Consider the following 26,470-nt stretch of genomic DNA (forward strand, 5'->3'; position numbering starts at 1 on the left):
ACTGCCTAATGGGAGGGCAGTCCAGGAAAAGGGAGGACAGGGGGCCCAAACACTCCTCCTCAGCAGCAGGCTCTTCTTCTGCGTCCTCCCCCCCTCCTCTCCTGCCAAAATGGAGGCAGGCTGGAGCAGGGAGGTTGCAGCAGCAAGGGAGGGACAGGTCCTGGGGAAGGAGGAGCTGCCAGGTGTCCCCTCCCAGGAGGAGAAGGAGAAGGGGGCCAGAGGGAGGACAAAGTGCAACACACCCGAGAGAGAGGGAGACAGGACCCTCGGGGCCTGCCTCCTCCTGGGCAGAAGAAGGAGGCAACTAGGGGAGGAGGAGCCCTGAGAGGGAGGGAGGGAGGGAGACAGCCTGGGGCCTCCCTGCTGCTCCTCCTGCCCCACCTGCGCCGCTTCCGGCCTCTCCTCACTGCTCACCACTGGACTCCCAGGGAGGGACCTGCTCAACAAATAAGTGGCAGGCTTGCCCGAGGGAGACACTGGCCCATGGTAGTAGGTAGATAGATGTGGTTGTTATTATTATTAAAATAATAAATTTTATTTTTATGCCGCTTTCTCCCCCAAAAAGGGACCCAAGGCGGCGCACAATATAACAAGCACATAAAACAAAACAATTAAAAACAATTAAAGTAACCTAATTAAAACAATATATAATATAATATATATATTCCATCTAAGTGTGTGTGTGTGTGTGTGTGGGTGGTGTTGTGTATATACACAATACACAAGTGTGTGTGTGGTGTGTGTGTGTGTATATATATATATATATATAGAGATTTCGCTTCGTTCGTGGTCTCTGCGAATCATACAAAGGGGTTGTACTGCACCTGCGCAGTGCCTTCGGAAACTTCTGGAATCACTAGGCAAAGTACACTTTGCAACCTGTTGAACTTTTTGGCGTAACCCCGCCCATCCCCTATAAAACCTCCGTTCCCGCTCTTTTCCCCGTTCCTTTTTTTTTCCGCCGCGTTAGCTGCCATTAGGAACTTCGCTCTTGATCTCAGTAAGGAATCACTGGAATTTTGACCGCTCGGACCGTTTTTTGACTCTTCTCTGCCCTGCCCTTGAACGATTTGGCTTAGACTCGGACGTAGACCTCGCGCTTTCTTATCCTCGGCTTGTCTTCCTCGCTCGTTGCAAAACCGACGTCTGACTTCGCCTCCGGATCATGCCACGGTGCCTTTCAAAAAGTGCTCCGTGGTGTGGGGGTAAGATTCCCAGCCAGGACCCTATTCGTCCGCCTCTTCTTGTCTGGGAGAGACACACATCCCAGCGTCTGTGCTCTGTGCAAATCCTAACCCCCCGGCGAGGAAAAATCGGGAGACCAGGTTGAAGGCCGCGATATACACTAAGGTCTCACTTCACTCGGGGGGCAATGTCTCTGTGGGGGCTTCTTCCTTCCGCCGCGACCCCCTTTGCCGACCCTCGTCGAGGCTCCAACTCAGCCGCCATCGGCTGACCCATCGGCTCTCACCGTGAGCGCTTCCACCACACTCTGGCCTCTCCTGAGCATGTCCGGCGAAGAAGTCCCTCGACCCTCGAAGAAGGACAAAAACATAAGAAGGGTTCTAAGAGGGTCGTGACACCGACAAGGACTCGAGCTCCCATAAGGGCTCTGCCTCGAGATCCCGGTCCTAAGGCACACTACTTCTTCACTTTCGAAGTCGAGTTCCAGCTTCGAGGCCCTCGACCACCAAGACCCTAACGCCTTCGGGCTCGGGCAAGTCACCAATGAAGACGGGAACCCCTTCAGCATCTAAGAGACCCCCACTCCTCTTTAGAGAGAGACCGACTCTGCGTCGAGAGACGTGTCATCCGGACGAACGGGACCCCCCAGTGACCCACCGAGGGAGGTGCCCCAGACCCCTCGGACCTTGACCAAGGGCAGGCGGACACCGACCGGAGTCGTCGGATGCCGATCATCGACCATCAGATATCCTCGACTTGGCATCTAGATCGGCTAGGAGCTGGTCTCCAAGGCTCCTCAAACTGACGACAGCCACTCACTCCGACGCCGCTTTGATTGTGCCGCTAAGATCCCAGCCTCTGCTTCTGGACTGTTTCTCTCGCTAGTTCCAGAGAGGACGTGTTCCCTCACCCAATGCCGACTCGCACGCGCCGGGTTGCTTCACCATCCCATCTCGAGACCGGCAGCCGGAGTACTATTATGACACCGAGACTGGACAGATACTACAGGCTAGTCCCTCGGGAGGATGTCGACCTTCTTCGAACCTCGGGTTCAGAGACCCAGACCAAGAGCTGCGTTCCAGACCCTCCAGAGCGTCAGCGTTTTCACCCCGTCGGGTAGAAGCTACCACCGATCCGGACGTCGTGGACCTCAAATCGGACGAAGAGACATCTTCCCGGGCTCGTTATCGTCCCAAGGTGCTCACTGTCCTCCCGAGACGATAACTATCAGTCACCAACCAGGATTTTGCCCAGCCTGGTGCAGTCTGCCTTCTGATGACGCCGGACCTTCCAGAGCAACGTCATCAAAATGAGCAATGCTCTCAACATCAAGACCCTCCCAGACCGAGGAGAGGCATCGGACCCCATTGAAAGAACGAGTCCATGGTAAATTGCCTACTCCACCGGCAAATCCCTCTCCCCCTCTTCTGGAGAAGTTGGCCAGGCGTTTCCTGTGGAAGCCCCCTCTCGATCAGCATCCAACAACAGGAAGGTTGAGTCCCTCTTACAGAATCTCGCCAACCACTCCATCATGGTGTGTTGGAACACCCCAAACAAAACTCGGCCATCGTAGAGGGCTCCCAGGGGGGGGCGTCGACCCCGAAGGCCTCCCTGATGCCCTCAGACAGAGAAGCCAAAAAGATTGACGCCCTAGCCAAAAAGGCCTACTTTCTCCTCGGCTCTGGGCATGAGGGTAGCCAACTACAACCAGCATGGGTGCGTATATCCAGTGGCTCATGGAGAAGATCTCCCCTCTCGTGCCAGACCTACCTGATGACTCCAAGCAATCCCTCTCGGAGCTGTCCTTTCCACACTCCCCTCAAGACACCCTTCTCGACGAAGTACGCACCCTTCTGGCCAAAGCGCCATCGTCTCCCCTGTCGAACCATCCATTCCCAATCTCTTTCCGTTATTTTACTGTCCCTAAGCCTGACGGAGGTGTCAGACCCATATTGGACCTTAGGCAATTGAACACTTACCTGTCTTATCGCCGCTTCCGGATGGGTAACGCTTGCCTCTATTTTACCTCGTGTTACAGCAGGACCCGTGGTTTGCAACGATCGACCTAAAGGACGCTACTTCCATGTCAGCATCCGGGAGTCCCACCGCAGGTTCTTGGCCTTCGCCGTCGAACGGAGCTACAGAGACAACGTCCTCCTCTTTTCGGCCGGTCTACAGCGCCTCGTATCTTCACCAAGTGCATGGCACCCGTGATATCCCATCGCGCACCGCCGGGGCATATGAGTCTTCCCGTACCGAGCGATTGGCTCTTCTCGTGGCTCCTTCACACGCCAAGAACTGCAGCGACAACACCTCAGCAGAGCGCTCCAGCTCTTACGGGACCTAGGACTGGTGGTCAACCTCGACAAGTCCCACCTGCTCCCCACCAGCAGATAAAGTTCATAGGGTCATCCCGACTCCAACGACTGTATGGCATACCTACCTCCAGAGATCCGTGTTCCAGCTCTGGTTCAAGCCATCAACCGATCACTGCGCCCAGAGGCGGGCAACAGCCAGGGACATCCAGGTGGCCCTGTGGTCAAGGGCATCGACAACATGTCACAACCGTGGGCAAGACTTCGATCTCGACCCCTACAGTCATGGTTCCTGTCGACGTTCGACCTGGAAAGAGTACCCCCCGTCTCGCAGACTGACCATCCCCCGAGATCTGTCGCAACGCTCCCCCGTTGTGGCTCAGCTCCCACAACGTCTGCGTCGGCATGCCCTTTTCGCTGCCCCCAACCAGAGTTGGTGCTCACCCACAGACGCATCCGAAGAAGGATGGGGAGCCCACGCTCTGGACCTGTGGGCCAAGGGTATCTGGTCCCCTAGACGAAAAGGTTGTCCACATCAACGCACTAGAACTGTTGGCGGTGGAAAAGGCCTTGAGGGCCTTTCGAGTCCTCACTCTCTCGGGCAAGGTCATCCCAGCTCAGGACAGACAACACCACGGTGATGTACTACCTGAACAAACAAGGAGGCACCAGGTCGCGCACCCTCGTTAGACATCACCCTCCGGATAGAGGGACTGGTGCATCGCCAGGACATTTTACTTCAAGCAGTACACTTACCGGGCACCCAGAACTCTCCATGCAGATCTACTCACAGGGTCTCCGTCGTCATGCTCACGAGTGGGAGACTCCATCCGGAGACGGTACATGACCTTTTTACTCTTTTTACCTTCGATGGGGGACGCCACAAGATAGACCTTGTTTGCAACATGTATTACTCCCATTGCCCCCAGTTCTGCCCCCCGAACGCCGACGACAGCTCCCGGAGATGCGTTCGGGTTTCCGATGGTCGGGGATAGCGCTCTAACGCCTTTCCCCCCTTCCCTCTGATCACCAGGACGGTATCCAAGATGACCTCGTATGCAGCGAACGCGATCCTGATCACGCCTTGGTGGCCGAACAAGCCCTGGTTTCCAAGTTGTCAGTGTGGGACTGGGAGTGTGATTCAGATCAGTTGAGTGACAGGGTGTGTGTCAGGAAGTTTACTCAGTTTGCTTCCCTCAGAACAATGTCTGGACTTAGTCCTGGAGGGACTGAGTTCATACAAAATTGAGGAAGTATCCTTTTTTTCCCCTTTTTGGTTGCTGCAGATGCTTTGTCATGTATTAAGTATTATTCATGGTGATGTCAAAAAATAACCCTTCCTCTGCTGTGTCTGATATGTAATCGTAAGGTTGTGGTTTTCCCTGTAACTGGTTCCATCAAGATGAGCTAGCTGCATTCTGGAGGATGGGGATGATAATAAGAGATACCAGAATCCAAGATGAAGTGAGTGTGATGAGTCTGACATTGAAATATGAAGACAAATACATGAGGATCCATTGCCTTTGGGAAAAGAAAATAACTGGTTCCAGCAGTGGAATGTGCTCTTGGAGCAATTCCAGATGAACTGGCAAAACATCTGAATTAAATTGTTATAGATAAGATCACATTAGCACATTTGCATAACATGACACTACCTCGAACATGCCACATTATATGATGATACCTTAGCGATCTCTTAGGTTCTTTGATAGTATCTGAATCATTGGTGTTACAAAATACCAGTCAATAATATCAGGTAGAATGTGAAACTAAGAATAGAAACCACTACCATCGCTATCAGATGCTGCTCTTTTCCTGAAGATATCAGAATCTATAATTTGATACAGGAACACAACAGAGGAATTAGAAAGAAATAGAAATGGATCAAGTGGAAACCCACTGGGTGACTTGGGTAAGTCACAGTCTCTCAACCTTAGAGGAAGATAGAGGCAAACTCCCTCTGAACATATCTTGTCAAGAAAAAAAATGTTTGCCTTAAGATCACCATAAGTTGGAAATGACTTGAAGGCAACACAACAACAAAGGGGAGAAATTTTTTTTCAGTTATACAGTCAGCTTTCTGTATCCACAGATTCTGCATCCATGGATTCAGTCATCCACAGCTTGAAAATACTGAGGCTTAGTTGCAGTAGTTATGGAGCTAAGAGTTTGTGACCAAGGCTTAATGTAAAAGTGTGCTCTCAGGAAGTATTTGGAAGAAGCAAGGCAAGTGGTCTTGAAGGTTTTTGTGAGAAGCAGTGGCAGATGTAAGGGACAAGGAAGAGAGAAGATGGTAGAATTAGTTGAGGAAGCTGAATGCTTTTGTTAGCTGAAGGTGTATGAGCTGTGGGCCAGAACTCATAGGCAAGAAAGGCTGTGTGTTGGTATGAGGTTGAATAGGGGAGAATTTATTTGCTTTTATCACAGGGGGACAACTGTGGTTGCCTTGGGGTTAGTTTTCTGCCAGGCAGGGAGCATAAAACCACCAATAAATGAAAGAAAAAACTGGAAGTGGCTTGAAGTTTAACACATTGTAGGCTCCTTAGAGCACTGTTTCATGGAAAGAAAGAAAGAAAGAAAGAAAGAAAGAAAGAAAGACTCTACCAGTAGTTTTTAATGCTGAACTGTGCAAAGAAGTGGGGGTGGGGATTTTAATATATTTAAAGGTGAAGTGCCATTCTGGAAAATTTACAGGAGAAGCAATTTGCTGGCCCTTTTTGGCAGAAAATTCTAGGGAGTTTGGAGGGATCAAGGACCACAGAAACAGCCCCAGTGGAGGGCTCACTTTGCCCATCCTCTGCAAATTAGGTCTTTCTGAAATGAATGGAGTCAACTGCTCTGCTGGTGAAAAAAGAAGGGTTGTTTTCTTTTGAAATTTGTTAGGGCTGGATCTCCCTCCTTTCTCTGTCTGAAGTTTTGTTGCAACTGGTGCATGAAGGTTTGACAGCTTTCTCTGTCTGAGGATCTGAGTTGCTATTTCAGGATAGGGAAGGACTGGCAGGAATATTTGACAGCTTGCCTTTGGATATATTCAAGTTTACAAGATGTATTTTAAGAACATTTGTTACGGTGATGTATTATACCTTTTAAATGAGCAGAGGTTTTAAAAGCCGCTCTGGACAAAGTGCATATGGCCCGATTTGAACACACACACATACTTTCATTCTCTCTCTTCAGTGTCACCACTCTCAAGAAAGGTGTTGCAGCTAAAGATTGTTGTAGTGTGCCTTCAAGTCCCAACCTATGGTGGCCCTAAGGTGAAACTATCATGGAGTTTTCTTGGCAAGATTTGTTTAGAGGAAGTTTGCCATGGACTTCTCCTGAGTCTGAGAGCATGTGACCTGCCCAAGAGTTGCATGGCCAAGCTGGAAATCAAACCCAGGTCTCCACTGTCATACTCCAACACTCCTTGCAGCTGAAGGCCTTCCACATAAGTGGCCTTCCAGCAAACACTTGCCCCTTCTAAAATGGCTATTGTTGTTTGATTTCAAGTAGTTTTTGACTTATGATAACTCTGAGGTAACTCTATCATGGGGTTTTCTTGGCAAGATTTGTTCAGAGCGAATTTGCCTTGCCTTTTTCTGAGGCTGAATGAGTGACTTGCTGAAGGTCACCCAGTGGGTTTCCATGGCTGAGTGGGGATTTGAACCCTGACCTGCAGAGTATAGCCTCAAACCACTACACCACGCTGGTTCTCTGAAATGCTTGCTGCTAGTTGGAATAAGGAGTAAAATTCAATAAGAAAGGGGTGGGTGGGGGTGGCTGAGCAATCTCCAGCAAGGAACATTTCCTGTCCTATTGTATGGCTCATTCCATTTCTCTGTGTGTTGATTCCAGCTATCGGGGTGAATATCAGGAGCCTGGCAGCTAGGAAGTTTATATTATGTGAGTTTGTGCATGAAGGGTGCGTGTCAAAGATATAGCTGAGTTAGGGGCAAAACAGACCGGCATAAAAAACTGGCTTCTGGGCATCTTGGGAACATGGCATACAGATGACACACTCCCCCAAGACACTGGCTTCAAGCCAGGCAGCTGCCCACACATAGGCTGGCTTATGGGCATTCCAGCAAGGTGGCATTTACACACCACATGCCACCAGAGCACCTTAAAGCCAGCTTCCTGCCATGGCAGAGCAGAAAGCCAACTTTTTGCTGTTTGCCGCTCCTTTTTCAGCCAGCAAAAAGGCAGATTGGGGCTGCAATGTGAGGTTGCCACAGCCCCAATCTGGCTTTGTCAGGAGTGGCTTGAAGCTGCCCCTTTGGGGTAGTCTTTTTTGCCCATTAGTCTGTTTCAGAATACAGTGGACTCTTGTTATACGCTGGGATTTGGTTCCAGGATCCTCCGTGGATAACAAAATCTATGGATGCTCAAGTCCCACTAAATATAATGGCATAGCACAATGGTGTCCCTTATAACAAATGGAAAATTAAGGTTTGATATTCGATTTTTTTTAAACATTTTCAAACCGTGGATGCTTGAATCCATGTGAGCCGACTGTATAATGGAATAGGGGATGGGGAAGTAAAGGAATCAAGCAGCACCTTTGAGGCTATTTTATTGTGAGCTTTGTGGATGTCAGTCTGCTTCTTGAGATGCACTTGCAGAGATGTAAGTACAGTCACACATATACTGAAATTGCTGGGTTTTGGTGGGGTCAGAGACCAACAGGATACAGAAAGATGGAACCTGTGACTCAGGTTGTGTCTCTCAAAGAGTTATGTGCAGTGATGATACATACATTTCTCTCCAACAGTTGGTCTGTAGTCCTGAGATGTGATATTTAGATCAAGGCTAAGGAAGTACTTAAAGCAATACTGAAGAAGTGCTGAAATAATTATTAAGGCTACTTGTGCAATATCTGACGCAATGCTCAAAAAAAGTGTGAAAAGTCAGTTCTCTGAGCCTGGGAAACGGTTTGGAGGAGGTTCCTTATGTACATAAGCAGTTGTGAAGACCCAGATATTAATATTTGTAGTATGCCAGGAAACCATTATTTCTGTTTTCATTCCTCTGGTAGCGGATAGTCATTTGTCAATGTACTACTATTAACCTCTTTCTCTTTCTAATCCTCTCTTGAAATGTGTGAATGGCTACTTAAAGGTCATTGATTATATGTCCAGGAAGTTTGGAGCATGGTCATTTCTAACATCAAACTTGTGTCCATTTATTCTCTTTTATAGAGACTGACCAATGTAGTGTGTATTGCTGACAAAGGATGGTATATACAGTATTAGGGGATGAGCAGCTGCGTTTACCCCTGATTGTGAGTCATGTTATTAGGACCATAGTGTTGGTGGCAGGGTATATGTAGGGACAGAGTTGGCATATGGGTTTGTGCCGGGGTCTTGTCCCTGTATCACCATCCATGGTGTGTGTCCTGTTGTTAAGTGAGTAACTGTTTGAGCTTGGAGGGCTGTCTGTAAGCAAGTAAAGGCCTGCTGTACGGTACCTGCAAGAGGGCTGTCCTTCATATCAGTGACAAGAATCTTGACCAACTTTCTTTTTATATTAGATCATGCTACAAAAGCTGGAAGCACCATATTTTGTATTTTATCTTTCCTTTTTTTGTTAGCAAGGAAGAGGTACATGTAGACATGTATACACATTGTACTCATTTGAGCCTGTTATCTTCTCAAAAACATTCCATCATGATGCCCCAGATGTGTGTGTTTAGCTTGGCTGGAGGCCTGTTTTGCTGGATCAGATCAGTTCAAAGAGATCTGTATGAAGAGCATTCCCATATTCCACTGGAGGAAATGTTTTTGTACTCCAGACTTCTGTAAACAGTTGAGACCTTGCCAACTCCCTGAAACAGCATCTAAACAAACATGTAATAGCTTTCTTCTGGGGGGGGGGGGTAGTCCAAACCGAAGTTCTGCTTTTTCCCCCTGACACATCTTTGTGACATCCATTTCCTCTCCCATTGACCCTTTCCATTGCCTTTGCTGTCCTTTTAAAAGGAAGTACTCTCTGCAGGCTGAGAAATGCAAGAGCAAAAGCAGTTGGGCGGCTGCTGGAAAGAGGACCATTCTGTGCAAAAATTTGTACCAGGAATTCAAATGCTGGGAGGAAGGTATGTACTGTAATGCCTTCTGCTCATTTATTTTAAACACTTAATTTCCCCCAAGGGAAAAAAAAAGTCCTGATATCTTCTGCCTTGTATAGTCAGAGATGTATAGAAATGGTTGGAATATGGGTTTTTCCTGGGTTCAATTTTCCATGCCAAATCTCATTATTTCTCTGGGCTTCTTCACCCGAAAAAAGGATCAAGGAGTGTGTGTGGGGGGGGGGGGGGGACATCTTATTTTGGATTTGTTGTTGTTGTTAGTTGTCTTTGAGTCCACCTTGACTCATGGCGACCCTGTGGATGAGACTTCTCCAAGACCCCCTATCTTCCATTGCTCTGCTCATGTCCTGCAGGCGGAGGCCTGTGGATGCTCCGATTGAGTCCATCCATCTGACATGCAATCTCCATCTCTTTCTGCTGCATTCTACCTTTCCTAGCCTTATTATCCTTTCTAATGATTCAGGCCTTCTCGTGATGTGGTCAAAATACAACAGCCTCAGTTTCATCATCCTGGCTTCCAGGGAGAATATGGGTTTGATCTGTTCAACAACCCATTTGTTTGTTTTCTTGGCCATCCATGGTATCCTCAACACTCTTCTCCAGCATCACATCTCAAATAAGTATATTTTCTTTCTGTCGGCTTTCTTCACTGTCCAGCTCCTACATCCAGACATGGCAATGGCTTGGAAGATCCTCTTTGCTCTTTAGGATCTTGTCATAGCTGCCCTTCCCAATCCTAGCCTTTTCTATTTTTCTCAGCTGCACTCTCCATTCTGGTTAATATTTTATCCATGGGATAGGGACTCGGATTATTTCCATTTTCTCATTATCTAGGATGAATTCTTGTAAATCTTCCATTGCCATTATTTTTGTTTTCTTAATGTTCAACATCACTTTCCTCCTCCACCCACTTCTATAATTGCTCCAGGTCTTGGTTGGTTTCTGCTATAAGGTTTGTGTCATCGGCATGTCATAGGTTGTTAATGTTTCTACTTCTGCTCTTCACTTCTTCTGCCTCTGAATTTTAACCTGCTCTCCATATGATGTTTTCAGCATACAAGTTGAATAAATAGGGTGATAGTATACAGCCTTGCCTGACCCCTTTTCTGATTGGGCACCATTCTGTTTCTCCGTACTCAGTTCTGATAGCAGGCTCTTGTCCTGAGTACAGATTACACATCAACATAGTCAAATGTACTGATTCTTCCATTTCTTTGAGAGAATTCCATAGTTTTTTGTGGTCTGTGCAGTCAAAGGCTTTCCTGTAGTCAATAGAGCATATGCAGGTTTTCTTATGGAATTCCCTGGTGCACTCCATTACCAGTTCCTATAAATCCCAGGAGTTGTCACCCCTACTTTTCAAAGTAATTTTTACAAGTTGTGAAAGTAAGGCATGCTTTCTAGAATCGATATCAAGGATATTTTCTGTCTAGAATCGATATCAAGTGAAACCAGTTCTGTGAGTTTGCTCCAAAACACACTGCAGAAATAATCCAGTTTGAGACTGCTTTAACTACCCTGGCTCAATGCTAGGAATTCTGGGAACTGTAGTTTTGTGAGACATTTAGCCTTTGTCAGAGAGCTCTGGTGCCACGATAAACTACAATTCCCAGGATTCCCTAGCACTGATCCAGGGCAGTTAAAGTGATCACAAACTGGATTATTTGTGCAATATGTTTTTGACCTAAGTCTTAGAAGCCATCTTTATTTGGGCTGATTAGTGACCTGTGTGTCTTCTTGTAAAGGCCCAGAAAAGTATGGGAGTAAACTGTTCCCCCCCCCACTTCTTTTATTTTTTTTGAAACATTGAAAAATGGATTATGGAATATATTATTTTCTAATGATAAATCACATGTTTAAAACAAGTCATCTAGTAAAAGTAAATTGAGGATCAGATAATTCCAATTCTTCATCTTGGTTATTGAGAATGAATACTTTATGTCTGCCTGATACTAAGGAGATTAAAAGAGACAAAACAGTTTTCTTTGTTTTTGCTAATGTTGATGGTTTCTTCTGTTTTTATTGTTGTTTTTTTGGTGTGGTTCTCATCAACAAGAAAAACCAATTTATAGTTCAAGTGTTCTGTTCAAGATTGTGTTGCTTCATTTGTAACTAAAAACTAAAAAAACCTAAATTCCAGTTGTAACTACTGTGTGAATAAACTGCATCTTTTAAAAACCTTTTTACTTTTTTAATAAAAATTGCACATTTAATATTCCAAACATGAACATTTTAGGCCACACCAATTATAGTTGTTATTGTGCGCCTTCAAGTCCTTTCCAGGTTATGACAACCCAAAGGCAAACCTTTCACAGGTGTTTCTTGGCAAGATTTGTTCAGAGCTGCTTTGTCTTTGCCTTCTTCTGAGGCTGAGAGAATGTGATATGCCCAAGGTAACCCAGTGGGTTCCCATGGCTGAGTGGTGATTTGAACCCAGTTCTCCTGGTCCAACGCTCAAATCACTGCACCACACTTGCTCTCTTAGATATAATATATTTCATATTCCTAAAGTAACTAAGGGCCCGTACACACAGGCCAAAATAAAGCTGCTTCGGGTCACTTTGGAGGTATGCTGTTTAAATGATGCATGTGTCCTAAGAGGCCAGAAGATGTGCCAAAGCCATGCTCCAGTCCTAAGAACTGGAGCATAGCTTTGACGCAGCTTCTGGCCTCTTAATATGTGTGTGTCATTTAAACAGCATACCTCTAAAGCAGAGGTAGGCAACCTTTTTGAGCCGGGGGCCGGGTTGCTGTCCCTCAGACAACTGGGGGGCCGAAGCCAAAAAATAAATAATTTTTTAAAAAATTAAATAAATAAATAAACTGGGACACATGTAGGATAACATTTTCAAATGGAGGACAATTTAAAAAAAATTGGAGGACACGCGAAAAAATTTGCTGATTTTTAAATTTTTTAAAATATAAATGCATGTTTCTGAGGCTTCTATAGACAGTTGCCCCCTTGCCTGCCGCTTTCCCCCCCCTTGCCCGCCGCTTGCCCCCCTTGCCCGCCTCCTCCTGATAGGCCAAAGGCCCCACGCCATCACACAAGAGGCCAAAGGCTCCGGCGGCAATCGGCGGCAGGACTGGGCTGGGGCCGGTCCCAAGGCCTTGCCGGGCCGCATCCGGCCCGCGGGCCGCAGGTTGCCTACCCCTGCTCTAAAGGGACCCGAAGCAGCTTTATTTTGGCCTGTCTGTACGGGCTCATAGTGACTTTAAGTTTATAAAGAGTATCATATTGTATTTTTTCCAGTTTTGACAAAGCATTCTGTTCCGCCCACCAACTCCTCCCCCTCGGAAACCAAACCTTAGTTTCAAAATTTCCAGAAATTTTACATCTCTAATCTTTTCACAAACCTCTCTCAGTGGAGTTGCTTCCCAGCTTAAACCATGGATGTGATGTGTTTAATATGCACAAGTGGCACTTTGTAAACCAAAAGTACAGGGCATGCTTGAAAGAAAACTGAAGGTGAAATCTGATAGGAGGAAGGCAATTAGCATGCAAAAGGCAGAAAGGGAGAACTGGACTCGTTCCACAGGCCAAAGCAAAAACATGCTGGATCCTGTTTTAAGGTACATCTTAAGATCAGTATTTGAACAGGATGGTAGAATAACACCAAGAATGTGGCTGGAATTGGTAGTGCATTTTTCTTTGTGGAAGTATAAAGAAACATTGTTAACAATATATTTCTTTCCAGGTGTGCTCAGACAGTTATCCTGTTAAATATCAGTACATTGGCACACTGTCAGGTAAATAGATACAGGAAAGAACCACAGCCTGGTTCTTTCCTGTATCTATTTTGCAGAAATAATCCAGTTTGAGACTGCTTTAACTGTCTTGGCTCAGGCTAGGAAATCCTGGGAATAGTAGTTTATTATGGCACCAGAGCGCTCTGACAGAGAAGGTGAAATGTCTCACAGTTAAAGCGCTCTCAAACTGGATTTTTTTTCTGCAGTGTGTTTTGGACCTGTGCGAATGATGTTGATTTTAGATGTTAAAAGTTCCCCCTTGTTACTATTTATTTATGCTTGTTGTAATTATTTATGTAGCATACATTTAAAATAACTGTATAGATTGAGTGTTCCTTACCCAACATATCTGGGACCAAAAGTGTTTTGGATTTTGGATTTTGGATTTTGGATTTTTATGGATTTTGGAATACCCGTATTTGCATATATAGTGGGCCCTTGTATCTGCTGAGGTTTGGTTCCTGAAACCCCTGTGGATACCAAAATCTGTGGATGTTTAAGTCCCATTAATTACAATTGATAGTTAAATGGTGTGCTTTATATACGATGGCAAAAACAAGCTTTATTGTTTGTAATAAATTATATATTTTTAATGTTTCCAAACCTTGGATGTTTGAATTCATGGGTGGGGGGGAATCCATGGATATGGTGGGCCGACTATATGTACATAATGAGGTATCTTGGAGATGGGACTCAAATTGCATATACACCTTATAGCCAGAAGGTAGTTTTATTCAATATTTTAAAATAATTTTGTGCATGAAATAAAGTCTGTCTACAACAAACCATCACAGTGCAAAAGTTTCACTATCTCAGCAATTCATGAAGAAAAGTTTTGGTAGTACAGATTTAAAACAGATGATTTTAACAGAGACATGTTGTCAGGCAGATTTGGGCAGGGGATTCATAGCATACCTTTTGGCTTGTGTTTCTTCACTTGCTATGAGCATGGTTTTGACTGCATAGCATAGCCTGTCGTCGCCTACCCACCCTTTTCTGTTAATGACTAACTCTATCTTAGGCAAATAGCTGTCATAGTTGCACTTGCAACAAACTTGTTACTGCCACTGCTGTTCCTGCAGGGCTATCCTAACCAGCTGCTCCACTGTAATTGGTAAAGTTTGCTTCATTCATCTCTTGTGATATTACAGAAGATGCCGAGGGCTTCACAAACTGTGATTGAGGACTTGTACACTAGTGCTCTCTGTGGCTCCCAGGGGTTAATGGGGGGGGTGTCACAGTATTTATATTCAGTATACAGTATATCATCAGCTGATATGCAGTGGAGGGGGGGAATTGGCATCATACATATAAAACAGGTGCAGCTAGAAAAGGTGTGGCAGCCAGTTTCTTCCTGGGCAACTGCAGAGGGCTGCACTATCCAATTTTTATTTAAAATTGCAATGGAAAGTGACTTCTAATTGAAATTTTGGAGGATTGATTGGTTTAAACCAAATTCTAATCTAACCAAGATCTCATCTGCACAGTAGGATTAATCCAGTTTGACACTGCTTGAATTGCCATGGGCTCAATGCTATGGAATTCTGGAGTTTGGACTTTTGTGAGATATTTAGCCTTCTCTATCAGAGCACTCTGGTGCCACAAGAAACTATAAATCCCAGAATTCCTTAGCATTGAGCCATGGCAGTTAAAGCAAAGTCAAATAGGTTTAATTCTACAGTGAAAATACATGAGATTGTTTATCATTTAAAACCATTTCAAATAATTGGATAGAACTGGGGGAAATCACTTATGACACAAAGGCTTTTAAAAGAAGCCATCACTTTGATTCGGTGCCAAAATGACACCAGCTTTAACTGTTCAGCCTCCAAAGGGATGGTAGTTGATAGCGGGGTTGCAAAGGCAAAGAAGACCCTCTCCCACATCCTTCCACAAGTGTATTTCTCAGGCTGGTGGGTCACAGAGAAGGACCCTACAACAGACGTCAGTTCTCAGGTTGGCATATATGGGCAGAGGCACTCATTGATGTATTGAGGTCCCAAGCCATTTAGGGCTTCAAAAGTTCAGATTGTTGAGAACCCTTAAATAATCATGCCCTAGAACATCTTATCACAGAACTGAACCTAAGTAAGCAACACAGGGCTTAAAATTAAGTGGTGCTATCCAGGACTTACTGTAAGATATTAATGTTGTTGAGTCAATTGGAAATGGTGATGACAGGGTTATAATGTGTAAGTGAACAAGTGCCATGAATGTCCAATACAGTCACACTTGATTTTGAAATAGGAAACTTCTCTAGAATGGGGGCGCAATTAAAAAGGAAGTGGAAAGGAAGAATTAAGAAGGTCAGATCTTAGAAGCTCAGCTAGAATGTGAACTGCAGGTCAGAAAAGACAAGATGAAATCCATGATAAAATAATTTGTTGTATGGAAAAAGAGGCCCAGGTTAAGTCTTTTCTGCCTACCTGGGGCATCCCCTGATGCTGACCTGCAGTTGGGGAGACTCATGTCAGGTGAAAGGAAGTATTTCTCCAGACACCACACAGGTAAACTATGGGATCTGCTGCCGTGAGGTATAGTGATTTGGGCTTTAAATGGCTTTAAAAGAGGTTTAGACAAATGTATGAAAGCTGACTGTCAGCGGTGGCTACTAATGGCCAAGTATTATTTTTACCACCAGAGACAGTGTGCCTGTCAATACCAACAGTTTGAGAATGCAAGTGGAAGAGAGCTTTGGAACCCATATTTTTCTGAGTGGGCTTCTCATGGGCAATGTTGCGATTCACTGTGGGAACAGAACACTTTAGTCTGATACTTTAGTCTTTTGGTGTTATGATATAGTATACGTATACAGTATAGATTGTTTACTTTTCTTTCACCTTAAATTGTTGAAAGTAGAGTGTAGTAATATGTGCTACAAGATCAAATTTTAAGTGCCTTGTGCATTTATACATTTGTGGTTTGTTTGTTTTTTTAAATCCCATCATTTCTACAAGAAACTCAAAGTAATTAATATAGTTCTCCTTCCTAAACCAAATTTATCTTCATAACAAGGCTGTGAGATGGGTTCAATTGAGAGAGACTGGCTGGTTTAAAATCACCCAGGGAGCTTCAGAGCTGGGAGATTTCAGCTGGACCCCTTTTCTAAAGTGACACTTAAGCCACCCAAAAACTATGGAATGACCTGTCAGAGGAGATCAGTCTTATTACCACCTTAGATGCTTTTAAGAAAGCTGCGGGCCTTTCCACCTGACCCTGTGTAAAATAGCCCCATCCACCTCAAGGCTCCAACTCATTGATTATGACAAGATAAGGAATTTTAACTTTTAATTCTATTATTGTATTATGGGAGGGTTATTTTTGTTGGATTTATGATTACTGATTGTATTTGTATTGTGCTATATTGCTGATTGTGTTTTATCCGGTTGTACTTACTCCTGCCTCAATTCATAGGGAGAGGCGGGAAAAATAATTTATTTATTCATTTATCTATTTTTGAGTATAGCAATAGAATTAGCATTAAGTTTCTATACTGCTTCATACTGTACTAAGTAGTCTTTAAGCGTTTTACAACATGTAAGCTATTTGCCCCCAACACGCTGGATTCTCATTTTTACCAACCTACAAAAGGATAGAAGGCTGAGTCAACCTGGAGCTCTAGGATTGAACTCATTATCTTGTGCCTGCAATACTGGCTACAGTACTGGCATTTAACTATAGCAGCATTAGGGCTCCCTAGACTTAAGGGACTATACTCTATGATAGCATACATATTAAGGGCATGGCATGGCATGGCATGGCCTTCAGCAAAAGCATGTTAAATTTGAAGGGTATTTTTGTAAATTAAATATCCATATAGGCAGTCCCCCCCCCCCCCGGAAATATCTGTTCTCTTTTGTGTACCTTACTTGCATAGTACCTCCTTGCCCCAATACTTCTCTTTTTCAGAGTGAAATCAGGTAGTAGCATTTGCTAGGGAGCTTGTAGTGGTTTCAGTGTTGAACTATGACTTTGGAGACCAGGCTTTAATTCCCTGCTTGGCCATGAAACCCATTGGGTGACCTTGGGCAAATTATACTCTTAGCCTCAGGGGAAAGCAATGGCAACCCTCCTCTGAACAAATCTTCCCAAGAAAAACCCATCATAGGTTTGCCATAAGTTGGAAACAACATGAAGGCACACAGTATACTGAAACGTGATATTTGCACTAACTTCGTATTCCTTTTGATTTCTGCAGAAGGCGTATTTCAGATGAAAATGGAACTGGTCAGTGAGAAACTAAGGAAGGAGCTTGAAGAAGAGTTGAAACTTGGCACTGAGCAGCTGCGCAGCCACGCCTGGTACCATGCCTGCCTGCCACGTCGGGTAATAGCCCAAAGTTAGTGTTTGAAGGGGAGGGAAGAGGGGCAACTCTTAATAATATCTTCCTGGTGCTTTCTACTCTCTGAGTTGCAGAAGTCCCCTGAAAGTACACAAATTATTTCAAATGGATAGGCCTGCTGCCACCAGTGTAGACTCATTGGTAGTGGTGCTTGTAGTGCGTTCCCTATCCAGCAAGAATCTGTTCTTTTGTAAAACAGTATTTGGCAGAGATGGCAATGGAATATCCCATCAGTGTTACCTGCCTAGTGTGCACCTCCAGATGGAGGCTGGCTAATTCTAGAGTGGTCTGTTTTATCAGTATCTGGTTCTAAAGGGTTAGATAGGTTGGGAATTCATCTGTGCCATTTTGATGGCAGTTTCTCAAGCTACCCCTATCATAAATGCCTCAGCTTAAAAATGACCCCCTTCCCTCCAACAACCAGGCATTGATGAAACAGGCCATTCTAGAAATAGTGATCTAGCTGGAGGAGCTTGCAAGATGGCTTGTTTGTCCTGTGGTAGTGCCACTGAAGTTTGTCACCACCATTCATCTTCTGATTGAGGAATATTGGATGCCTTCCTGTACAAGCAACAGAACAGCCAAGCTGTTCACAAAATGGGCCATTCCATTATAGAAATGCTTGTCTTTATTCTCTCTTCTTTCTGCTTTTCAGAAGTATGGTGAGTCCTTGGTATCTGCTGGGGTTTGGTTCCCCCCCCCCCCGCCCCAATTGATACCAAAATCCATGAATGCTCAAGTCCCATTAAATACAAAGGCATAGTAAAATGATGCCTCTTATATAAAATGATAGATTTGTTTTCTGGAATGTATATTATTGTTGTTGTTGTTGTATTTTCAAACCATGATAATTGAATCCATGGATAAAATATCTGTGGATACAGAGGGCTGACTGTACTGGTGAAATGAACTGTTCCAAGTATGGGAATGGTTTAAACCAAGTGTGGGTAAAGTAGTAATGTGTCCCCCTCCCAAGGTTGTTTGTTGTACCAACCCCCCTCCCCCTTACAGGGGTCCAAAAACTGCAAAAAACAAAATAATTTTGTTTTGATCAAAAATGTCATCTTGGGGGCTTGGGGGCATTTCCCCATGTTTTTAACCCCAGGGCCCTTTAGGCCTGAGATAATTTTTTTAAAGGCATCTTCTGGACCTACAATGATGCAGGAGGACTTAAAATATGATTAAAAACATCCTTTTATCCCAGAGACTATTTTAGGGCAATTGTTAGCGGGGATCTGCAGTGGATGGATGCAGCCCTCCAAGGTCTTTGGGCTGTGTGTGCTAATGCAGCCTCCTCGCCTTCCATGTTTGCATATCCCTGATTTGAACAAATACGATAGTTTATGCATATTGGTTAGTACAGTGGGCGATGGTAGAAAGAAACATACAGGGAAATGGGTTTGTGCCTGTCATCAGAGCATTTACAGCTCTATTTCACTTCTGTAGAAGTTGACACAGACCCATCAGAAGGTTCCTCCAAAGAAAGCCCTCACTTTATGTTCAAAGCTGTGCTTTTTGGTTTATCTTAGCAGATTTCAAGTTCAAGGAGAGGCAGGATTGGTGCTGCTTTTAGGTTTGACAGAAGATGACTGAAGCTCTTTGTATCATGGTGGTAGAAGAAGCAAGGATTACAAAGCTATCAAAGATACAGGAGTGCCATGCTGGGCCTAGTGATGCTGCTAACTGACTCTTTAGTATCATTCAGTTGACTCCTAAATTCCTTTTCATCTGCTAGAGTGCTTCCATCTTGCTTGAACACCAATGCTAGCATGTCGACCATCCACTTTAACAAATGATGTCTTTCCCTCTTTTTCTTCTCCTGCTGCAGGAGGCAGAATCCCTGCTGCAGGATGATGGTGATTTCCTGATCCGAGACTCTCGCTCCAGCCAAGGTGACTATGTCCTGTCGTGCTCCTGGGGTGGCAAGGCACTGCACTTCAAGATCATCCGCGTGGTACTTCGCCCCCGGAAGGGCTATTCCCGAACACTATTTCAGTTTGAAAAGGAGCAGTTTGACAACGTCCCTGCTCTAGTGCGCTTCTATGTGGGCAACCGGAGGCCCATCTCGGACGTCTCGGGAGCTGTGGTGTCCCGGCCAATCAATAGGAGTGTTCCTCTTCGGTGTATCAAGGAGCGCTACAGTGACACTGGCCAGCCCCCTGGACTAAGCAAGGAAGATGGGGTGCCCCTTCGACGGTTTAGCTTTCGTGCAGCCCCAGCTGCGGAAGAAATGGGAGAAGGGAGCCTACTCAGGTGATAAACAATTGCAGTCATGCTGTGGGAGAGCTGGCACATAGGGTTGGGGCAAAGTTGTGAGGGTGGGTATGCCACAGCTTTCCTAACCTGTGAAGCAATGTATACCAGGTACCATTGAGATAACTGAGGCTCATACAGAAGTTACCCTGAGCAAGTCTGCAATAAATTTATTATGGTCAAAGGCCAGCAAATCTAAAATAAAATAGCACATATAACAAGCTACTCAGTTTTAAAAACAAAACAGGAAGATAAAAAACTTCCCAACTAACATTAAAATGACAACATTTAAACTGCTAAAAGAATAGTTCAGGTAAAATAGCAAAAGAACAATGCCATTCAAGCAAGTAATAAGAAATGAGAAAGCTGATGGCATACTAGCAGATCTATCTCAATAAGATCTGCTATCCTTGGTTTATTATACTTTTTCTGCAAGTGATAACACATTGTGCTGCCTTATATGTGATCAGTGAGTTCCAGTCTAATAATAAATATTCTAAATAAAAAGCTTCAGATTTCCCTGGTTTTCTTAAAAGGATTGGAGTAATCAGATCTTTACGGAAATCATAATAAAAGGGACAATGAAATAATACATGGGCACAGTTTCCACATTTCTTGTGTTACAAGAACATAATTGGTCCTGAACAGGGATCTTACTGTATCTGCCCTTACCCTGGGCAAGTCTCTATTCTCATCCAGATTTAGCATCAAACATTGGAATTGGAATGAGGCTTCAGATATACTTAAGTATGTAAGAAGTGCCCAACTGAATGAGACCATCTCACCCAGCATTCTGTTCCCATAGTGACCTATTAGATGCCTATGGGAAGCTCCAAAACAAGGCATGAGGGCAATAGCATCATCCTGCTCTTGTTTCTTGCACCTGAGGTTGAAAAAAACCCACAAGCCATTGTAACCAGTAGACATTTACTGTATAGACTTGTGTGCCTTCCTCCCATCCTTTTCTCTCTTAGTCTTGGATAAACGTGGGCAGCCCTTGTGCTTTTACACTCTTGATACCTCATCTGTATGAGGCCCATGTTTGAGTTTGAGGTGGGCTGCCGAGGCCCTTTTCTGTGAGATTTTTTGAAAGACATATTTTATGGAGTAGAATAGGTCAGTAAGTTCTTTTTTTCTCTTTCTCCTCTTGTACAGGTCAAAAGATCGAAGTGGAAGTGACCCCAGTTGTCTAGACCAACTTGGACTGAGACCTTCCTTGCAGAGCGCCCAGTCAGACAGCAATTTACTGTCAGGTGAGAGCTGACTAAAAATGAGCAGATCGAAACAAGCTGAAAGAACTGGTAGAGTTCAGCTTCTATTTTATTTGCAGCATAGTCATCACTACACTTAAATGGTTGGATTTTCATAGAATCTCTGGAGAGAAGAGGGTTTCTCATTTATGTAGGGCAACATGTTCCCTTGACTTATTGTTCTGTTAGTTGTTTCAGCCACTTATTCCTGGTATCTGTCTTAATTTAAGCAGGGCAACAATGGGCTGTATGCAAAAACAATGAAGTTATCATGCCCCATAATTTCGCAGTGGGACAGGATGTGCAGAGCAAAATATCCACAAAGTGGCTGCTATGGTGGATGTGCTTATTGACAAAATACCTGTTTTAGAGAAGCTGAACTTAGGTTGAAAGACAAGCAGCCAGCTCAAGAGATTTCATACAAGGAGTCTGAGCTCCAAGATAGCAGGTCATTCCTTTGAACCTGCTCCAGCAAAATATCCATTTCACAGAAATACAAAGAAGAAGAGATAAAAGTAACTTGAACATACCATTAACAACAACCACCACCAAGTTTTAAAAAAGGCACATAACATTTCTCTCCCTACATGAGAAACAAACACACAGAGAGGAGTCCATATTTTAAGCTTGTTTTTTATTTTACTGTCATTTAATTCTTTTAAACATCTTTTTATAAATAATGTTTTACTTGAATCTTGTTTTTTAAATGCCTTGGATCCTCCATAAGAAGAAAATTGATATAAATTGAATCAATCAAATAAATAAGGGCTGCTCACTACCCTCAGGAGTTTATCACACAGAGGCAAGTCCCATGCAGAAATGGGATTTAAAGTCTCTTTCCATTCAGATTATTTTCGCGTTATTTCTCTTTCACACAGACGTCGTCTGAAAAACAACCCACATTTGCAGGTTTCTTCTACTTTCTGTTCGGGTTAACCCCGAACGTCATGTGAAAAACAACCAGCAAAGGCCGAGTTTCTGCCTCCATGTGATAAACTCCTCAGATTGGTTCCCACAACTCTTCAAGTCCCCCCAGCTGGCTATATCCAGCCACTGTTTTAGCTTAGAATTTCTCAGCTGTGCTGCTGGCTGTCTGCTGCTTTTCCTGACTCTCTTTTAAAGGTGTTTTTGGGACATTTCAAAGTGAAGCACTAGCTTCTAGTTATGCACTGTCTTCTTAGGAATGCTCCTGGATCCACTTGGGGCTTAGCAGCATTCATGGTAAATGAAAATGGAGGTGCCTGGAGAGCCTTGCTTTACATTTTAAAAACATTTTAAAAACTAAGTGGGGGATAAGATGCCCAGGGAGGTGTCTGGCAGCACATAGGTGTCTGTGTACTTCTGACCCCCCCCCACACACACACACACCTTGCGCCATGTAGATATATTGGCTGGGTTTTGTAAGAGCTTAAAAAAACCTTGGTCACAGAATATCACTTCAATAGTACAAGACACAAGTAGGTCAGCTTAGAAGACAAGCACTTCACGAGCTTGATGTCTAATTTTTTACTATATTGCTTCAAAAACAGAGCGCTCTCTCTATGATGTTAGTCATTCATGTGAATATAAGTTCATTGTTTTTGAAAGAGTGTGATTTATGTCTAAAATTGATTCACTTGACAGCAATACACAAAAATAAATACAACCCCTCTCCCTCCAAAAAATACCAAGTTGCATTGCAAAGCTACAGAGTAAGTTGTTCATGTTTCTGAATGCATTATGTTGATTTCTCTTGCAAAATTGTTTCTTTGATTTAAGGCAAGCTGACTGGAAATGATGGGAACTGAGGTATGTGAGAATAATAGATAGTGGTGTAAGCTTGCACACCAATCAAAAAGACACTAGGGTGAGCCCGTAGCTTAGGGTCCCTTTCATTTCCATTGTAGTCTAAGCTTGTTGTTGTTTTTGTTGTTATATTTGGAGAAAAGGAGGGATATAAATATTTGAAACTCAAGGCAGCTTATAACAGTATCATATTTGGATGTATAGTCGGCCTTCCTTATCCATGGATTCCTTGTCCACAGATTCAAGCATCCAGAGCTTGAAGATATTCTAAATAAGTATAAGTTTCCAATAGTACATCTTGATTTTCCATTTTATATAAGGAACATCATTTTGCACTGCTATTATATTTAATGGGACTTGAGTATCCATGGGTTTTGTTATCCATGGGGGATCCTGGAACCAAACCCCAGCGGATAATAAGATACCACTGTATATTTTCTAGGACTAATAGCAATAGCAATTTACATTTCTATACTGCTTCATAATGAACTAAGCAAGCTTAAGTGGTTTACAGTGTGTTAGCTAGTTGTCCACAAAAAGCTGGATACTCATTTTACCAAACTACGAAAAGATGGGAGGCTGAGTCAATCTGGAGCCCTGTGGGATCGAACTAACAATATTGTGGCTGCAGTACTGCCATTTAACCACTGCACCACCAGGGCTCTTTATATTTGTTTCTAATATATTTGTTTCAGTTGCTAAAGTAGCAGGGCTTAATTCCTGAGAGTGAGAATGTGGACAGTCCCTGCTGCTACTCAACTTAGCACCCACTCTTTCTTTTCTCCAAAGGCAGCCCAGAAGCTTCACCTGGATGCCAGGACCGAAGTCGCCTTCCTCCTTTATCCCCAGCATTCCGCACAGGGAGTGACCCTGTCCTGCGGGCAAATGCCACATTGTCTCACCCACTGGGAGGCCCAGCACTGAGCAGCTCCGAAGGGCGTCTCCATTCCAAGGCTCCCCCCAAGCCCCTGAGGGTCCCATCCATGCTGGTGAGCGACTATTGTGAACTGGTCCCCAAGCCTCCTGAAGGCCCAAGAAGCCACGTGGAACGCCTGCAGTCAGAGGAGAGGTGGCGTGGTCGGGCACACATCACAGAGACAGCCTTTGGGTTTCTGGACACTGAGGTGACCCCTTCTCCCCTGCCCCACTTGGTGGAAACCGAAGAAGAGCCAGAATTTGAGAGGCCTGAGCTGGAGGGAGCCTCCTCCTTTCATCCCCACGACTTCTGTTCACTCCTCTTGAGTCCCGACAACAAACCCTTGGAGCCCAGTACCCTCAAGCGCCTCAAGGAGATATTTGCCCAACATGACTGTCATGCAACAGCCCTTCACATTCTGCAGATGGACTGCCAGGTGAGAGGACTTCGGTAGCTAGCAGGAAGCCTGTCCTGTTAGTCCCAAATAGGGACAGCCTGCTGAAGCAATTGTTGAATAGTGACTCAGTACCTAGGCAAATCTAATTGTTTCAGTGGGCCTACTAGTGATAATACTCAGGCCAAAATATTCATTCTTGTGATACCCAGTTTAGGCAGTTTGCTTTTGGACTAATTTTACAGAGAACAGATTATGCCCAAATCAGCTCTGAGGGCTTGCAATTGAGATGGGATGTGAATGCAGATTTTTCAGATGCTCTCTGCTGGGCCACAGGGTGGGCTGCTGTTTAAAACAACTGGTCCAGGAAATGGCGAGGATAGGGGGAATTCCTTCTAACATTCGGGCCACTGTCTGTAACTTGGAAAAATTACCTTTTTGGACTGTAACTCCCAGAATTGACCAGCCAGCATGGGCAGTGTCTGTGCTGGCTGGATAATAAAGGAGATATGGGCCCAGTACATACCGCCAATAAGTGGTGTACCAGGGCCGATTCTAGGGTTAGGGACTGAGTGACAACTGCATGGTCCTTAATCCTAAAACGTAATGGCAGCATAACAGTGGCGGTGTCCTGTATACATGGGCACCACCATTGTTACACGAGTGCTGCGTGGCATCTGCACGTTGCTGTGTGGCGCTTACGTAATGAGTGCACCAGTGATGCACTTATTACACCACCCCTGTGGCTTTGAAAGAACCGTCTTTTCGCAGGTTCTTTTTCCACCAGAGGGAAGCCACGTGGTTTGGTGGCTGTGGCTTCCCTCCGGAGAAAAAACAGGCACCAGCAGGCTGCCATTTTTTGCTGGTCTGTACTGCGCTGTAGTTACTTTTCCAAGCTCTGCAATAGTTCCTAACACTAGACAGAGCCTACCCTTTTCTGTGGATTTCATTAATTTAGCACTAAAACTCTCTCTGGTTCCATGTATGCATGACAGTAATGCAGAATAATGGACTTTCATTCATTCATTCATTTGTTCATATGACAACTTTCTCCTGGAATGGGACCCAGGGTGGTTACAACAGAATCAGTTAAAACCTGACAATATAGATTTAACAACAATTAGAATAATCATATTTTAAAAAGTATAAAATTAATTGAAAAGCAAACAAAAGTTACAAAAATAAAAGCACACAATGTAATAAGAAGCCTCCCTGTGAGCAATTACATATTAAAAGACTGCTTAAGTCAAAAGGTCTTTGAATGCCAGCAAAAAAGGAGCAGGGAGGGAGCCATTGAGAAGGTTCTCTTTTGTGTCTTCACTAGACATTCACACGACAGACATTCACTTTTAGCACATTAAAGACTTTTCTATGCACTAACTGGGAGAACTATTTTTCTTAGTGGGCTAGATCACACATTTTGACAGAGTTCTGCAGCATATACAAGCAAGGTCTGGCTACCAAAGGCAGAGGCAGCTCAAGGCATTTTGATTCCTGATTTCCCATACAAAAAAAACCCTGCCATTTTGCTGGCCTTTACTGTTGGCAGAACTGTGCTGTCTGGAACGTCTGCCTTCTCCACTTTAATTATGAGGCCTCTCTTTTACAAGTGGCAGATCTATCTCTAAGTGACAGAATTCATACTTTGTGAATGAATGAGGGGACTATATTCATTTATTTAGATTTATATCCTGTTGGGATGAGGTATTCTTCTTCGTGGTCTCTGGGAATCATACAAATGGGTTGTACTGCGCCTGCGCAGTGCCTTTGGAAACTTCTGGAATCACTAGGCAAAGTACACTTTGCAACATGTTGAAACTTTTTGGCGGTAACCTCGCCCATCCCCTATAAAACCTCCGTTCCCGCTCTTTTCCCCAGTTCCTTTTTTCCGCTGCATTAGCTACCATTAGGAACTTCGCTCTTCGACTCAGATTAGGAATCACAGGAAAATTTACCTCGGACCGTTTTTTGACTCTTCTCTGCCTGCCCCCCCGACTTGATCTTGGCTTAGAAATCGGACTGTTAGACCTCGCGCCTTCTTATTCCTCGACTTGTCTCCCTCGCTCGTTGCAGACTCGGACCGCCTGACTTCGTTTTTCCGGATCATGCCATCGGTGCTTTTTAAGAAGTGCTCCGTGTGTGGGGGTAAGATTCCCAGTCAGGATCCCCATTCGTCCTGTCTCCTCTGCCTGGGAGAGACACACATCCCAGCA

At 44.4% G+C, this 26,470-nt stretch overlaps 1 protein-coding gene across 1 annotated transcript in view; it reads left to right on the top strand.

The window, feature by feature from the left end:
- The first annotated feature begins 9,487 nt into the window (after window positions 1–9,487).
- The window catches only part of LOC121920226 (breast cancer anti-estrogen resistance protein 3-like), a 36,095-nt gene continuing 19,112 nt past the window's right edge, over window positions 9,488–26,470 (top strand). Inside the window, exons 1-5 of the mRNA XM_042447300.1 lie at window positions 9,488–9,573; window positions 17,516–17,643; window positions 19,488–19,912; window positions 21,068–21,165; window positions 23,737–24,299. Coding sequence (XP_042303234.1) covers window positions 17,530–17,643; window positions 19,488–19,912; window positions 21,068–21,165; window positions 23,737–24,299 — 1,200 coding nt within the window. The 5' untranslated portion in view covers window positions 9,488–9,573; window positions 17,516–17,529. The remainder of the gene's footprint in view (window positions 9,574–17,515; window positions 17,644–19,487; window positions 19,913–21,067; window positions 21,166–23,736; window positions 24,300–26,470) is intronic.

Source organism: Sceloporus undulatus, chromosome 2 (assembly GCF_019175285.1).
Source record: "Sceloporus undulatus isolate JIND9_A2432 ecotype Alabama chromosome 2, SceUnd_v1.1, whole genome shotgun sequence".
NCBI lineage: Eukaryota > Metazoa > Chordata > Lepidosauria > Squamata > Phrynosomatidae > Sceloporus > Sceloporus undulatus.